The sequence below is a fragment of the Pseudorasbora parva genome, chromosome 10 (genome assembly GCF_024679245.1).
Source record: "Pseudorasbora parva isolate DD20220531a chromosome 10, ASM2467924v1, whole genome shotgun sequence".
NCBI lineage: Eukaryota > Metazoa > Chordata > Actinopteri > Cypriniformes > Gobionidae > Pseudorasbora > Pseudorasbora parva.
Genome location: NC_090181.1, coordinates 3,822,560 through 3,835,252, shown reverse-complemented (window position 1 = coordinate 3,835,252; position 12,693 = coordinate 3,822,560). Strand labels below are relative to the sequence as shown.

General features: G+C 41.0%; 2 protein-coding genes across 2 annotated transcripts; both read left to right on the top strand.

Annotated features, from left to right (window-relative positions):
* Positions 1 to 4,000: 4,000 nt before the first annotated feature.
* Positions 4,001 to 6,032, top strand: LOC137090500 (zona pellucida sperm-binding protein 3-like). Its single transcript, XM_067454461.1, has 8 exons — positions 4,001 to 4,567; positions 4,746 to 4,864; positions 4,941 to 5,044; positions 5,125 to 5,302; positions 5,436 to 5,553; positions 5,637 to 5,719; positions 5,792 to 5,883; positions 5,955 to 6,032. The coding sequence occupies exons 1-8, from the start codon at positions 4,028 to 4,030 to the stop codon at positions 6,023 to 6,025; spliced, it is 1,305 nt and encodes a 434-aa protein (XP_067310562.1). The 5' UTR covers positions 4,001 to 4,027; the 3' UTR covers positions 6,026 to 6,032.
* Positions 6,033 to 9,818: 3,786 nt separating this feature from the next.
* On the top strand, positions 9,819 to 11,872 carry LOC137090498 (zona pellucida sperm-binding protein 3-like). The gene is made up of 8 exons (XM_067454459.1): positions 9,819 to 10,385; positions 10,574 to 10,692; positions 10,769 to 10,872; positions 10,950 to 11,127; positions 11,261 to 11,378; positions 11,458 to 11,540; positions 11,613 to 11,704; positions 11,773 to 11,872. Exons 1-8 carry the CDS (start codon positions 9,849 to 9,851, stop codon positions 11,841 to 11,843), a joined length of 1,302 nt encoding a protein of 433 aa, XP_067310560.1. The 5' UTR covers positions 9,819 to 9,848; the 3' UTR covers positions 11,844 to 11,872.
* Positions 11,873 to 12,693: the final 821 nt, after the last annotated feature.

Genomic DNA, 12,693 nt, shown 5'->3' with positions numbered 1-12,693 from the left:
ACCGGGTATTTATTTTGTTTAACAGCAGAATTCCGAGAGACCATTACCCATAAGACACGTGAGCATCATTCCAAAAGAGCTCTATAGGGACTGCCTTATCCCATGAAGCAATGTAGACATTAGGGCTGAACAATATTTGGTTTTAACATCGCCATTGCGATGTGCATGATAGTCACATCGCTGGAACATGTGATGAGAAGGGTAGCACACAGTAAACACGAGTTTGTTGCTGGAGTGACATGCACGTTCCGTGTGCCTGCACAGCAAGGTTATTATAGGTTTGCTTTTAAATTAGTTTTTTTTTTTTCAGTATTGTTTTCGATTTTGCTACAAGTTTTAGTTAGTTTTACAAATGGTTTTGCTGGTTTTAGTTTTTATTTTGCAAATTTCTATTTAGTTTTTATTTTAGTTTTAGTTTTAGTAATTATAGTTTAGCAGAGTTACCATAATGAAGTGTAGACCAAATCAAGGTTTTTAATTTCAGTAAAGTTTAATGTTTGCACAGATTAGAGTTTAATCTTACTAAACATCCTTAAGTGAAATAACTTGATAAACAAGCATTATTGTTTAAACCCAGGAAGGTCTTACAAAACATGCATAAAGTTGGGTCTTCACCTTTGAGCAAAAAAGCTTGAGTCAAACTATGACCTATACAAGCGATCTGGAGATTAAAAATTAAATAAATTATATTTTGATATTAAATTATATTTGATATTTTTGACAGGCAAATACTCAGAGGATCTATCTTAAAGAACAAAATAAATGCAACATAAACTATAAAAGTAAAAATTATAAATTCCAGACAAAGTCATTCATAAAGATGAAATATTGTTAAACAATTAAAAGCTTATTTTAATTTCTTCAGTAGTACAATGTAGGCTAGCAGTGTAAGAACACAGCTAAAGTCATCTGAATACAGCCAACACACTGTTGTGTGTGTGTTTGTGCTATAATTGTAAAGGGGACCAATGTCCTCACTTATCTATTAAAATATTATGATAACTGACTAGTGAGGACATTTGACTGGTCCTCACTAGTTAAAAAGGCTTATAAATCGGCCAAAACATGTTTTTATTTAAATCTATTGTTTTGCACGTTCTTGGGATGGGTAGGTTTAGGGATTGGGTTAGGGGATATAAAATATCATTAACCTGATATAAAATCATTGGAAGTCCATGCAATGTCCTCACTTATATAGTGAAACAAACGTGTGTGAATGTGTGTCCTGGTATTCCCTACTTTGTGGGGAAATGTCTCCACACAGATAATAATATTGTTAGTAGTAAATGATTATGATAACACCTTTGAGCCTGTCAATATTATGCAAACATGAAATCTCAAACGCACAGTAGGCTAGTACTTGCTACTAGTTGCTGACTTTTGCGCCTGTGTCTCTCGAAACGGCATTCTAAAACAGTGAGCTTAAGTTAAAAGAAGTTCAACGTGCATCTCATTACCTTGTGTTATTTCCCATTTCACTGCCACGGACGCATTGATTCTTTGTGAACTGCCGTTTAGGACTAGCGATGTGTTGCCTGTCTGCACGCGTCCGTCACAGGACAGCGGTTAATCTCCCCAGATCACTTCACGTGCTGTAGCGCAATATACAGACACTCCCTCAACCGCCATAGTCAGATTTTCCACCACATTAAAGAGAGCTTATTAATAACGAAAACGAATATTTATTTTTGCTAATTATTATTTTATTTCAGTTAGTTTTTTAGTAAGAGAAGTTAGTTTCGTTTAGTTTTAGTTTTTTATTTATTCAGATTTTTTTTTTTTATTTCAGTTTACGAAAATGAACAATGTTTTTTGAACAATAGTTTTAGTCTTAGTTTCAGTTTTTGTTTACGAAAATAACCTTGCTGCACAGTGATTGGTTTGCTGTGCTGCTGCTCACCGATCACAGCCAAATGTTCACTGCTAAAATGCGCGACGAAGAGGATCCGCTGAAGGAAAAAAAAAAAAAAAGGTTTGTACCAGAAATCTTTTTGGGACTATTTCGGCTACAAGAATGAGGCTGTTGAACAAAAAGACATACTTTGCATGGAGTCTTGTGGCCACAAAACAAAACGCCACCAATTTGTCTGATCACTTAAAACGGCACCACAAAAATCTTTACGACATACAAAGCAGGGCTCAACATTAACGCTTGTCTGGGACAAGTGAAAGAGAATTTTACTTGTTTGACAGACAAGAGCCTGATTAAAACAAAAAATAACTAGCAACTCCGCAAAATGCAAGAATGTTTGTGCATTAATTTACTGTAAGTGGCGATCGATACTGGATAATATATAATGAACTGACGATAAGGTCACGCTGTTGGTGCTCGTGAAGTCTCTCGAGGAGAAATTACAACACGAGCTGTTTGCTGAATACCATCACGACTGAAAATGACACTGATTTCATATGACAGTTCCATAAACAACCTAATTAACATTCACATAGTCACTTACATTTTAGATGCAATATTTAGTGTTTTTGTTCTATTTCAGCAGTGAAAATCGTTCACAGCAGAACCGTAACACGTCTCACTCATAGCAACAAGCGTGAACGATTCAGCGTTCGAATGAACGACTCAGTGACTCATTAAGACGTCACCTCGTGCCACCTACTGGAGGTTTAGTTTCATGTTTACACATACTTTCCAACATTTACTTTTGTCACTTGTAATGAAGCTTGCTTATTACTGAAATTATTAATAACATGGAATGGTAATTATTGACTTAAGTCTGGATTGATGGCTCTAGATATCGCAATATATATCGTTAGGGAAAAAAATATTGCAATATAATTTTTTTCCAATATCGTGCAGCCCTAGCAGACATGGCAGCATTGGTCTCCCTAACATATTCCTGTGATCTGAAAAGGCTTGTAGGACGTGTTGCTGGGTAATCAAAGGAATTCATAACCAATTGTTGACCATTCATGGCCAATTCAACAGTTTACATTTTTTTCACATTTTTGGTGTTTAAACAGGCGATGTTAAAATTTGTGTTTTTAAGCACACAAAATGTCATTGTGTAAATTAACCCAATGCATATGTTTGTAGGTGAAGAAAGACAAATGGCTGCGTTTACACTGATCTTTTGACCATATACTTTTTTAACTTTTTTTGTCCCCGTTTCCTTTCGCTTTACTCATGACTGGTAACTGATATCTGTGTTTGCATTAATCTCCATCCAAAATGGTTCTGTTGGTGATCGCTTTACAATGCAACATGGTTGACCCTCATGATCTGAATGGCGTACTAAAATGATTTTATAATTCACGTCGGGTGGCCATGATTAGTTTCAAGCTTGGATGTCATTGATGTTTGCAGCTCAATCTAACAGAACAGATAGACTGGATAATAACAGTAGGGTGACCAAATGTCCTGTTATCCCAGGACATAGACATTTAGGTTATAGATAGTAATTTGTAATATAACAATTTTTTATCTATACAGGGGGTGCAGACTTTAAATGTATTTAAATTAATCAGGCATCTTTGAGTAAACTTTCGAGTATCACTTCATTGCTGGGCCGAGCACATCTGCTTCTTAGTACGACATAAGAAGATATCTTTGACGCCAAATGTGTTACTCTGGCCTTGTGGTGGCTTGGAATTCCAATGGATATTCAAATTGGATATTCGTATTTAGACGTTGGTCAGATGTCCTTATATCAGATATGTATCTGATTTAAAACCACATTCGGGATTGGCTCATGATGGATGCAAAAATGTGTTTTTTGTGTTTAAATGCGTGCAACAAAATTTGATTTGGGTTATATGTGTGTGTGTGTGTGTGGGGGGGGGGGGGGGGGGGGTTGGGGGGTTGTGCCAGTGTAAACGCAGCCATACCAAAGTGCAGAGTTTCACTTGTGCAGAGCTGTGGATCCCAGAGATTCATAAACTCTACAGGTCCAGAGCAGAATCAAAGGTAATCAATTAAACTAAAAGGGGAGGTGACACCTTCATTCAAAGATGTACAAAATGGCAAAGCCAAGCACTGGTGTGTGTTGTGACATTTGTGTTAAAGTTTGCTATGATGGAGTTTCTAAAAGGTGTCTTAGTGGTGGCTGTGATTGTTGCATTTGATCTGCCTGATGCATGGGGAAGTTTGAGCTACAGTCAAAGTCCAAGAAGCATGGGGCCAAAATCAGATCCAGCTTCCAGAGGTCCTGCCCTTTCTCCTCCAGGGCTCTGGAACCCTTTGAAAGTTGCTCAGAGTCCTTTGGGTTCTGCCTCCAGAGGCCTTGCACAGGACCCTTTTGGCCTTCAGGAGAAGCAGCTGTTGCAGGGTCCAGTGAAGCCTTTGGATTGGAAGTATCCTGTCGTTCCCGAGGTGCAGAGTGAGTTGGCGGTGAACTTCCAGTTGAGGCAACCCGTGACTCCCAGCAGCGTAGCGGTTCAATGTGGAGAGAACCGGGTTCTTGTAGAGGTCCAGCAGGACTTGTTTCTCAATGGTCATTTGATCCAGCCAACTGGTCTGTCTTTAGGTGGATGTCCTGTTGTTGGTCAGGACTCTCAGTCTAAGGTGCTCATCTTTGAGTACGAGTTACAGGACTGCAACAGCGTGCTGATGGTAAGGACTCCCAAATCTAAATGGGTTATTTGTTTTGGCAGAGTTTTGTTAAAAATGTGACTTTTTTTGAGGGATCAGTTTTCCCCGTTCTAAACTTGCGTCTTAAACAACAAGCCTATCTTGGCATGTGGCATCTGTTTAAAAACCCTCTTGCTTTAACTACTTCAATCTCTTCCAGATGAATGAGGATGAGCTTGTCTACACCTTCTCTCTTACCTACACCCCTGAGGCTCTTGCAGGTACACCGATTACCCGGGTTGAGGGTGCAGTTGTTGGTATTCAATGCCACTATCAAAGGTACGTGATCTCTGTGACTTTAACTGCTTCTCGTGCAACTGGGAGACCATTTAATGGGTCCCTTAATGAACCACAGGCTTCAAAATGTAAGCAGTAATGCCTTGAGGCCAACATGGGTCCCTTATGCCTCAACGGAGATTGGTGAAGAAGCCTTGGTGTTCTCCCTGAAGCTCATGATGGGTTGGTACAGGTTTTTAATAAAATAATTATTTATCCTTTTAGTGATTTGTGCCTAAAATGTTCCCTTTTCTTATCTGTAGACGACTGGTCCAATCAGAGGCCTTCATACCTTTATTTCCTGGGTGGTGTTATTAACATTGAGGCATCTGTGAAGCAGTACAATCATGTGCCTCTGCGTGTGTTTGTGGACAGCTGTGTGGCCACTCAAGTGCCTGATGTGAACTCCCTTCCGAGATATTCCTTCATTGAGAATTATGGGTAAGGTTATGGCCCTTGGTGCTATAGGACCGTTTTAGTTGCTCTTTTTAAACTGTCACTAATGTCAACCAACAAGAAATTATCTGTGACTCTGAATTGATTCATGGGTTTCTCTTTGTGCTGACCTCATCAGGTGCTTTGTGGATGCCAAGGCTACAGCTTCCAGCTCCCGCTTCATGCCTCGGTCCCAGGCTGACAAGGTCCAGATCCAGCTGGAGGCATTCATGTTCCAGGAGAGCTCCAGTCCTTCTGTATGTACTACGCATTTCATGAGTAAATTCAACTTCTCTTCCAATCTGCTTTGGTTTTCTGACTTGTCTGTCATCCCTTGCAGATCTACATAACGTGTGTTGTGAAGGCAACTATTGCTTCTGCACCCAGTGACGCTCAGCACAAATCTTGTTCTTTCACCAATGGGTATGTTGCACTTTATCTTATTTTAAAGCTGACTTTGCTCATGTTGAAGGTGGTGTCTTTGTCCTGTTGCAGGTGGTTTGCTGCTGATGGAAATGACCAAGTTTGTGGTTGCTGTGACTCAACATGTGGTCCTGATGGTGGAATTGCTGCTGCTCCCTATGGAGGTTAGTATCTCTTGCTATTTCTAAGGTTGCTTATGATGTTTTTATTGCTTTAACTTGTTTCTTCTCTCTAGGTGTTCAGTGGGAAGGCAAGGCCACACTTGGTCCTGTGGTGGTTCAAGGGCAAAAGAAAGTTCCCCAATAAAACTGACATCAATCCTTGCTTGTATCTGACTTGTCATTTTTCCTTTGTGTCTGCTTTAAATGCTTTTGACTTGAAAAGTGCCTTGTTCTGCCATTGTGGTGATCCTGACAGTCCTTCTGTACCTTTGCAAGTCCCATATAGCATAAAACCATAGGCTTCCAGAAGTTGACACCTTCACTTTCTCCATAGGGAATCTTAAACTCTGACCCATTTAGATACTGCCCCATGGTTAACTGGTATATGTTTGAACCGGGTATTTATTGTTTTGTTTAACAGCAGAATTCCTTAAGAGACCATTACCCATAAGACACGTGAGCATCATTCCAAAAGAGCTCTATAGGGACTGCCTTATCCCATGAAGCAATGTAGACATTAGGGCTGAACAATATTCGGTTTAAACATCGACATTGCGACGTGCGTGATAGTCACATCGCTGGAACATGTGATGAGAAGGGTAGCACACAGTAAACACCAGTTTGTTGCTGGAGTGACATGCACGTTCCGTGTGCCTGCACAGTGATTGTGTTGCTGCTCACCGATCACAGCCAAATGTTCACTGCAAAAATGCGCAACGAAAAGGATCTGCCGACGGGGGAAAAAAAAAAAAGGTTTGTACCAGAAATCTTTTTGGGACTATTTCGGCTACAAGGAGGTAGCCTGGCTCTGCCCTCTTATGTACTTCTGCTCAATTTTCATTTTCCTTCAGTACTACGTCTGGGACTGCTGTGTAGTCTTAGGTTTTCTCCGAACAAATTTTTACCGGTCCAATCAGTGACCAGAGGGAGTGGCTGAGAACGATGACGTTGATGTCGAGCACTAGTTTGAGATGTAGTTCAGTAATGGCGGCGGAGAAAATGCAAACTAAACCATTCCTTGCATTGTGGCACCACTGCTGAACATCCAGAAGTTAAAGCTGGAGCAATAACAGTCTTTGCTGGGGTTTGTTGGTGGCCATGATGTTGTAGCCCTCCAACAGGGTAAATTCGGGAAAAGTTTGATTTTCCAGATTGCTTCGTTAGTGATGAAGGAGTTGGCTGAAGCTATTCGGACGGTAACTGTTTCTCGTGGGGTCGGAAGGTATTGCCATCATTTAAGTTACAGGGACTGGTCAGTTATTTTATTGCCGTCCGTCTCTCACCACCCGCGTAAAAATCCCCGGCCGAGTTACCTAACTTGCTGCTTTTGACAAACGCAAGGTCGTGTTGATGTAATAGCTGTCCGAATCCACATCTCTGAGTTTTCAACAATATATCACTTCAAAATTCACTGTTTGTATGTTTGTAACAGTGTATTCACAGTATGTACTGTTTGTAACAGTGTATTCACTGTTCATTTTTGACCACTGCAGAACACCATACGGTTGCTTTGCTGTTATTAGGATGCATTTCTAGACTTGTATTTCCTTAAAATGCTGGCAAGTATTTAGAAGAGCAATACATTTCATCACCGCTCAAACAAATTAAAATAAAAGCATTTAAACATTTGAATTGGTCCGTTATTTATAGCACCATTTATTATCATACCAAGCATATGACATTTTATTTACAGCATACAATGATGTTACGGACTGCGTGAGCGCCGCGTTCCCGATCACAAAGCTCTCCTGTCCACCGTGGCGTGAATAAATCACAATCCGAATGCACGAGTTTTAGGTTTTATCCTATAGTTTTATCACTGAGGTGGGATGCACAAGTGCACTTTTATTTCCATGAGTGAAACAGGCGAAGGGCGCATGACATACGTCACGACCAAACGATAGCGATTGGTTATGGCAGATCCAGAGTGGCTCAGGGCAGATCCAATAGTTTTAAACCTCAACAGGGTGCCCGCCTTCGCGGAAATAAACCCTTGTCAATGGAGAGTGGCCAGACTCTATGAACAAATGAAATGTACGAGAGTCTGGTAAAACCAGGCTAACAAGGAGGAGGCTGTTGAACAAAAAGACATACTTTGCATGGAGTCTTGTGGCCACAAAACAAAACACCACCAATTTGTCTGATCACTTAAAACGGCACCACAAAAATCTTTACGTCAAATACAAAGCAGGGCTCAACATTACCGCTTGTCTGGGACAAGTGAAAGAGAACTTTACTTGTTTGACATACAAGAGCCTGATTAAAAAAAAAAAAAACTAGCAACTCCGCAAAATGCAAGAATGTTTGTGCATTAATTTACTGTAAGTGGCGATTGATACTAGATAATATATAATGAACTGACGATAAGGTCACGCTGTTGGCGCTCGTGAAGCCTCTCGAGGAGAAATTACAACACGAGCTGTTTGCTGAATACCATCACGACTGAAAATGACACTGATTTCATATGACAGTTCCATAAACAACCTAATTAACATTCACATAGTCACTTACATTTTAGATGCAATATTTAGTGTTTTTGTTCTATTTCAGCAGCGAAAATCGTTCACAGCAGAACCATAACACGTCTCACTCATAGCAACAAGCGTGAACGATTCAGCGTTCGAATGAACGACTCAGTGACTCATTAAGACGTCACCTCGTGCCACCTACTGGAGGTTTAGTTTCATGTTTACACATACTTTCCAACATTTACTTTTGTCACTTGTAATGAAGCTTGCTTATTACTGAAATTATTAATAACATGGAATGGTAATTATTGACTTAAGTCTGGATTGATGGCTCTAGATATCGCAATATATATCGTTAGGGAAAAAAATATTGCAATGTAATTTTTTTCCAATATCGTGCAGCCCTAGCAGACATGGCAGCATTGGTCTCCCTAACATATTCCTGTGATCTGAAAAGGCTTGTAGGACGTGTTGCTGGGTAATCAAAGGAATTCATAACCAATTGTTGACCATTATTGGCCAATCCAACAGTTTTAAAAGATTTCACATTTTTGGTGTTTAAACAGGCGATGTTAAAATTTGTGTTTTTAAGCACACAAAATGTCATTGTGTAAATTAACCCAATGCATATGTTTGTAGGTGAAGAAAGACAAATGGCTGCGTTTACACTGATCTTTTGACCATAAACTTTTTTAACTTTTTTTGTCCCCGTTTCCTTTCGCTTTACTCATGACTGGTAACTGATATCTGTGTTTGCATTAATCTCCATCCAAAATGGTTCTGTTGGTGATCGCTTTACAATGCAACATGGTTGACCCTCATGATCTGAATGGCGTACTAAAATGATTTTATAATTCACGTCGGGTGACCATGAATAGTTTCAAGCTTGGATAAGTTCAAATCTGTCATGGATGTTTGCAGCTCAATCTGACAGAACAGATAGACTGGATAATAACAGTAGGGTGACCAAATGTCCTGTTATCCCAGGACATAGACATTTAGGTTATAGATAGTAATTTGTAATATAAGAATGTTATATCTATACAGAAGGTGCATACTTAATGTATTGAAATTAATCTGGCATCTTTGAGTAAACTTTGAGTATCATTTGAGTATCTCATTGCTGGGCCGAGCACATCGGCTTGGAATTCCAATGGATATTCAAATCGGATATTCGTATTGAGACGTTGGTCAGATGTCCGGATATCAGATATGTATCTGATTTAAAACCACATTCGGGATTGGCTCAGAATGGGTGCAAAAATGAGATTGGGTCAGATTTTTTTTTTGTGCCAGTGTAAACGCAGCCATACCAAAGTGCAGAGTTTCACTTGTGCAGAGCTGTGGATCCCAGAGATGGATAAACTCTACAGGTCCAGAGCAGAATCAAAGGTAATCAATTAAACTAAAAGGGGAGGAGACACCTTCATTCAAAGATTTACAAAATGGCAAAGCCAAGCACTGGTGTGTGTTGTGACATTTGTGTTAAAGTTTGCTAGGATGGAGTTTCTAAAAGGTGTCTTAGTGGTGGCTGTGATTGTTGCATTTGATCTGCCTGATGCATGGGGAAGTTTGAGCTACAGTCAAAGTCCAAGAAGCATGGGGCCAAAATCAGATCCAGCTTCCAGAGGTCCTGCCCTTTCTCCTCCAGGGCTCTGGAACCCTTTGAAAGTTGCTCAGAGTCCTTTGGGTTCTGCCTCCAGAGGCCTTGCACAGGACCCTTTTGGCCTTCAGGAGAAGCAGCTGTTGCAGGGTCCCGTGAAGCCTTTGGATTGGAAGTATCCTGTCGTTCCCGAGGTGCAGAGTGAGTTGGCGGTGAACTTCCAGTTGAGGCAACCCGTGACTCCCAGCAGCGTAGCGGTTCAATGTGGAGAGAACCGGGTTCTTGTAGAGGTCCAGCAGGACTTGTTTAGCAATGGTCATTTGATCCAGCCAACTGGTCTGTCTTTAGGTGGATGTCCTGTTGTTGGTCAGGACTCTCAGTCTAAGGTGCTCATCTTTGAGTATGAGTTACAGGACTGCAACAGCGTGCAGATGGTAAGAACTCCTAAATCGTAAACAGTTTGTTCTAGTTGAGGATCTCCAAAGTCCTCAAAGAGTGTCAGCACACATAGCTGTTGTCTTTGTAATACCAGGGCATCTGGTACAAACCTTTCTTAAAGGTTAATGGTTCACCCAATCATCTTTGTGCGGAACCCTTTTGTTTTAACTACAATCTCTTCCAGATGAATGAGGATGAGCTTGTCTATACCTTTTCTCTTACCTACACCCCTGAGGCTCTTGCAAGTACTGCGATTACCCGGACTGAGGGTGCAGTTGTTGGTGTTCAGTGCCACTATCAAAGGTAAGTGACCTCTGTGCCTTTCACTGCCTCTTGTGCAACTGGGAGACCATTTAATGGGTCCCTTAATGAACCACAGGCTTCAAAATGTAAGCAGTAATGCCTTGAGGCCAACATGGGTCCCTTATGCCTCAACGGAGATTGGTGAAGAAGCCTTGGTGTTCTCCCTGAAGCTCATGATGGGTTGGTACAGGTTTTTAATAAAATAATTCCTTATCCTTGTGATTTGTGCCTAAAATGTTCCCTTTGCTTATCTGTAGATGATTGGTCCAATCAGAGGCCTTCATACCTTTATTTCCTGGGTGGCGTTATTAACATTGAGGCATCTGTGAAGCAGTACAATCATGTGCCTCTGCGTGTGTTTGTGGACAGCTGTGTGGCCACTCAAGTGCCTGATGTGAACTCCCTTCCGAGATATTCCTTCATTGAGAATCATGGGTAAGGTTATGGCCCTTGGCGCTATAGGACCGTTTTAGTTGCTCTTTTTAAACTGTCACTAATGTCAACCAACTAGAAATTATCTGTGACTCTGAATTGATTCATGGGTTTCTCTTTGTGCTGACCTCATCAGGTGCTTTGTGGATGCCAAGGCTACAGCTTCCAGCTCCCGCTTCATGCCTCAGTCCCAGGCTGACAAGGTCCAGATCCAGCTGGAGGCATTCATGTTCCAGGAGAGCTCCAGTCCTTCTGTATGTACTACGCATGAGTTGATTTCGACTTCTCTTCCCATCTGCTTTGGTTTTCTGACTTGTCTGTCATCCCTTGCAGATCTACATAACGTGTGTTGTGAAGGCAACTATTGCTTCTGCACCCAGTGACGCTCAGCACAAATCTTGTTCTTTCACCAATGGGTATGTTGCACTTTATCTTATTTTAAAGCTGCCTTTGCTCATGTTGAAGGTGGTGTCTTTGTCCTGTTGCAGGTGGTTTGCTGCTGATGGAAATGACCAAGTTTGTGGTTGCTGTGACTCAACATGTGGTCCTGATGGTGGAATTGCTGCTGCTCCCTATGGAGGTTAGTATCTCTTGCTATTTCTAAGGTTGCTTATGATGTTTTTCCTCTAACTTGTTTCTTCTCTCTAGGTGTTCAGTGGGAAGGCAAGGCCACACTTGGTCCTGTGGTGGTTCAAGGGCAAAAGAAAGTTACTCAATAAAACTGACATCAATTCTTGCTTGTATCTGACTTGTCATTTTCCTTCATGTCTGGTTTATTTGCTTTTGACAGTGCCTCATTCTGCCACTGGTGACCCTGACAGTCCTTCTGTACCTTTGCAAGTCCCATAATGCATAAAACCATAGGCTAGGCCATATTAAACTCTGACCCATTTAAATACTGCTCCATGGTTAACTGGTATCTGTATTTGAAACGATCATTTTTAGTGTTTAACAGCAGACTTCCTTATGAAAAACACTACCCATGGTGCTCAAGAATCTGGCAAGCAAATCATTGCAAGAGCTCTAAGGGTAATATTTTGTCCCATGAAGCACTGCAGACATAGTTGCATTGTGCTCCCTAAATTAATTCAAATGCTTGTTTGACTCATGCAGCAACACACAGACTGATTGCTGGCTGACTTAAGCAGTGCACTCCAGTTAGAAATTGTCTGAATGGCGATTGCGCCTATGCCGTCAAAGTGCTATTAGCGACTCGGGCTACGTTTACACGTGGGTGGCTACTGATTAAAGAAAGAACCAGCTTCCTTAAAGGGGTACTTCAGTGCTGGGAAGATGACTGTTTAAACTGGGTCATCAATGTAGTAGAAATGTGAAATTATTTTTGAATTTGGTGCCTTCTAGACTGAGAAAACAGAAAATGTATTTTTGTCTCATGGGGATGAAAGACTACAATTCCCAGAATGCTTTGCTGCCCTGTGAGGCCATTCCCAAAGCCACCGTGACTGAGTTGGAGAAGACACTACAATTAAAAACTGAACGTGTCTGTTCAATATAATGAGAGTCACTGTGCGAGTATCACAGCACTGAGCACTAACTGCAGGAGTGAGA